The sequence below is a fragment of the Lingula anatina genome, chromosome 6 (genome assembly GCF_051362555.1).
Source record: "Lingula anatina isolate TDL-2025a chromosome 6, LinAna3.0, whole genome shotgun sequence".
Lineage (NCBI taxonomy): Eukaryota > Metazoa > Brachiopoda > Lingulata > Lingulida > Lingulidae > Lingula > Lingula anatina.
Window position 1 is genome coordinate 4,454,920 of NC_141772.1, and position 4,308 is coordinate 4,459,227.

The window sequence follows — 4,308 nt, forward strand, 5'->3', positions numbered from 1 at the left end:
ACAAGTCCTCCAGCTGCAAGACAGGGCGTCCTCTGTTCCAACAGGTCACCCAAATGACTCTGGACTGCTCAGTGACTAATTGTTCAAGTGGAGCACTTACCCCGTATAATCGTTGTATTTACACATTGGTAGTTTTGTTTATCAAAGCTATATGAATATTAAATCAAATATTCAAATATTCCAACATAAGTTCAGTAATTGTTCACTCAAATCCCAAACAAAATGATTCATGTCACACACTGGTGGAGACTAAGACTGGGTTCCCATACTCAAGCTGGGTTCTCACAGATTTAGATCAATCCATTTGGGTCGGCCTAACTCCCTGGGGGTTCAAGCTAAATTTCTGTCTGCCGAGCGTGCACGAAAATTAATTACCCCCTTACAGCTTTTAGTAGACAAGACAGAGATTTAAGCCGGCTAAGCCGACAGCAATCTAGCAAGACTCCCCAAGGGGATAGATCGATCTAAAATGTGTGTTAATGCAGTGTTAGATCCATCCATCTGGATCGACCTAACTCCCTGGGGGTTCACGCTAAATAGCTGTCAGTCGGGCGGACATGAATGTTAATTACCCCCATACAGCTTGTAGTAGGCGGGACGGACATTTAAGCCGGGTTATCTGACAGTAATCTAGTGAGACTCCCCGTGGGGATAGATCGATCTAAAAGCTCTATGAATACAGCCGAACTGTTTTACTAGGCGTGACAGACGTTTAAGCCGGTTAGTTTGATAGAAATTTAGTGAGACTCCCCAGGGAGATAGATGGATCCAAATATCTGTGGAAATGGTCCCTAATTGTTTTTATGGAGCAAATGAACAAAAATGTTTTGCATCAAGAGGTAAGACTGTATTTTGGATTTGAGAACTAATCCTGAAACCACCAATCGACCAGTCAAATTACCCATGACCCCAAACCACAACAAAAGGTGACATTTCGGGCAATACCCTGCATGCTGGGAAATGTTTTTTTGACCTCTCACGAGTTTATTTTCATTTTTCCCTCACAACACAGATTCTCCATGTTTAGTGGTACTTTCAAAGCCCAGATTTTAGTTGAATATGCGAGTTCTGTATAAAAGATACGCATGCAATACAGAATCAGTACTTCCTACTCCAATGCAAAACTGATGTAAAATAAAACTAGACATATTCTATATAGTTCAAAAATATTTTAACCGTTACTATGAAAAACTGCTGCATAGATTTATCATTTTTACAAATGGCTGCACATTCAAGGATGAATACTTATAACTAAGGTAAATATAACAACCTACTTGTATATCTTGTAGGACCGTTTATGTTGTAGAAAAACGTCTGGTAGTTAATGATGCTCACAATTTTCCAAATGCGCTGTGACTATAGAGTTCATATTGTTTAAAACATCCCGTTAACCCGGGGGGAGCACACCTAGGAGGGTCAGGTATGGATTCTTATATACACTGTAATGTACACTGTAATAGTCCTATAGTTTGGCCCATGGATGCGTACTTCTGAATGCCCTTTCTTTGTTTTAAGCACAATGAATTGTATTTTAAGAAACTAGGTAATGCAATTTACCCAAAACACTACCTTCTGCGTTTCACTTTTCCTCAATAATTTGCACCCGACGAAATCTGTAGTGCTCCTCCCGGGAAATAATCATAGGTTTATGGTAGGCAGCCTTATAGGGGTGCTTTTATCTGCATATTTGGTATCAATCTATTAGAAAGTACCTGTATAAACTCGTTGTAGACTGATTAAAGCAGAATAACCTGTGCCCAAGTGGGAGGCGTGCGCCATATTTTCAAGACCTTATCCTTCTCATCAACACTTTCAACCCATAACTACTAGGTGATGGTTTGCCATGTCATTACACTGAAGCAAATTGACAAATCTGGCCATGGGAACCTGTACGAATTTCCAAGCATGTATTAACAAAAAAACTCCAGGTTTTAACTCCTTGGATAGCTGCAAGCTATCGCTTTGCTCTCAGCGAGTTTCTCTAGCTTGGAACACAACTAAAAAATCATCCCTGTGCCGAAGTCTAAAACAGTTTACGAACCATCTCTGGCTGGGCGTGTGGACTCCAAGTCCGATTCTTGTGAAACTGGTTTTATCGTATATATTAAAACCACCTTACCAGAGTCACAATTTGCATATAGAAGCAATAGAAGCGTGGACGACGTCCTCAGTTTGTGCATGCACAACGTTTTAGAATATATATATATATATAATCAAACTTTTACAAGTGTATAATTGTACATTTGCAATCAGTGTGGTATTGACGTGCCACTAAAGAAGACCGCAAGTGTTGAGATGTGGTGATGTGACATCTACGTGTAGTAAAATCATTGGTCTTGATCTCCCCTCTGTAGGTGCCATTTACATTTACACAGATTGATAAGAAGCGAACAACTGAAAAACTATCATTTTTGACTTTACCCGCCCTGCAAATGGTACTTTTTAAAAATTATTACTGATAAAGAATATTGTCATACTTCGCTCAGAACTTATTTACGGCCTTACATAAATTCTTTTGAGTAACAAATAAATCTTCAGTGTTCGGTGTTCAGTATTTTTTAAATTTATTACTGATTAACTGCAGACTTTAAACTTCCAAAGGACTCAGAGATGTTTAAAGCATTTTTATCAATCCGCTGTTGCTCATTTTAACAAATCATTTAATAATAAGAAGAGAAACATTTATATTATTAGCAACAGTAAATTGTGACCTTACACTTTATACATTTTACCAGAATGGCAATTCCATTTCCGTTGGATGTGAAAGTAACATTTGTTTATTAATTCCTAAATATAAACGCATCTAATTATCTTAGGAATGCTATAGCATCATATAGGGAATTTTCGCAAGGGAAACATTTGGCATACAATACAAGTAAATATCTTTATGTCTCTTGGATAGCATACTTGAAAGTATCAATAAAGGACAAACACAAGTATTATGCTCCAAATTTGGCCGGTGACGACCGCATTTATTAAAGTGGCTTATTTGGGGGTGTCAGAAGAGGCGACAAACACAAATCAAACACAAATTATTATAATGTTATCAGAACGGAAACACTATGATACCTTCCCTATTTTTCAAAATAGTACGGTCTTCTGCAGATAAATATAGTATCCAGTGACCTCCGCAGTTATCACAAGGAAAATGAGATATGTTAAAACAAGTGTGCTTCCAACCATTTTCCAAAATAGGGCCGCATCTACGTATCACACAAAAATAATAGCCACAGTAGGAGCGTTTCTGGCGATCATGAACATCTCCTGAAATAAGATATGATATGATATAATTTCATGCATTCTACACATACATAAAAAACAAGTCCAGTACTGCACTGACGTCACTGTACATTTCGCAAGTAATGATGATTAATTGTCAGAGATTTATTTTGTGCGTACCTTCTGGGTATTGCGTATTGGTGCCATCTATATGCACAGTGTTGTTGTCCATCTGAGTGAGCCAGTATGAATCAAGATCCCTGCAGAATTCCTGAGCACTGGGACTAAGGATTGTTTTGTTCTTGATCTGGGAGGCGATGAGAAAGCCGTTCATTTGGACATCATCATTGCCATCTTCTTCATCTGACATATTTCCTACAACGTTCTGAAACCAAAGTGTTTAAAGTTATATGTTATGTTATATTATGTTATATAACACAGGTATGTCACTGTAAATGTTTTGTTATTAAAAGCTATTACATCTTACGTTATGTTTTATCTAATTCAAAATCTTTTTCTATATGTTATACACCACTTATTTAAACATGTTTTAAGTAGTTTAAGAATGTTTAAAAATATGAATAAATATCAATACCCCATGAGCCTCCTCAGATGTGTTCATTGGAGTCAAGAAACAGGCATACGTGTTGTTTATTTCCATCTTGTAAATAATCAGACTCTGAAATGAACCCAACAAGGCAAATTTGTAGGTATTAATTGCATGCCTGTACATAATGTTTGTAAAAAGAACACATACTAGTACATTCAGTTAATTCTTTGAATCTAATATCAGGGATTCTTTAAGGGTATTGTAAGCACTTATCATCCAGGTACCCAAAGTGAGGTTTTTCCTGCATCTATTATTCAATAATACGTCAATAGTATCTTTGTGCTGATTGAAACCAATAAGAATATTTAAAAAAAAAAACGATAAAATATTGGCGTTCATATGTGAATAGGAGCAGACGACCGTGAAGTACAATTCAAAGGAAATGTTAACACTTGATTTTTTCCACAGCTGGATTTATTCACTCTTGTGGTAGTTGACCTTGCGAGCAATTTGATTGAGATGTATTCTCTTGGTCAAAA

The 4,308-nt window shown here is 37.0% G+C and overlaps 1 protein-coding gene across 1 annotated transcript; it reads right to left on the bottom strand.

The window, feature by feature from the left end:
* Positions 1-3,376: 3,376 nt before the first annotated feature.
* Positions 3,377-3,991, bottom strand: LOC147761029 (uncharacterized). The gene is made up of 2 exons (XM_087014597.1): positions 3,815-3,991; positions 3,377-3,604 (listed from the first exon to the last, which is right to left on the bottom strand). Exons 1-2 carry the CDS (start codon positions 3,950-3,952, stop codon positions 3,377-3,379), a joined length of 366 nt encoding a protein of 121 aa, XP_086870723.1. The 5' UTR covers positions 3,953-3,991.
* Positions 3,992-4,308: the final 317 nt, after the last annotated feature.

Excerpts from the sequence above, each read along its gene's own strand:
- LOC147761029 (XM_087014597.1), bottom strand. The coding sequence starts at position 3,952 with ATGTACAGGCATGCAATTAATACCTACAAATTTGCCTTGTTGGGTTCA. Across the intron at positions 3,605-3,814 it reads CATCTGAGGAGGCTCATGGG|AACGTTGTAGGAAATATGTC; the intron begins GTATTGATATTT and ends CTTTGGTTTCAG.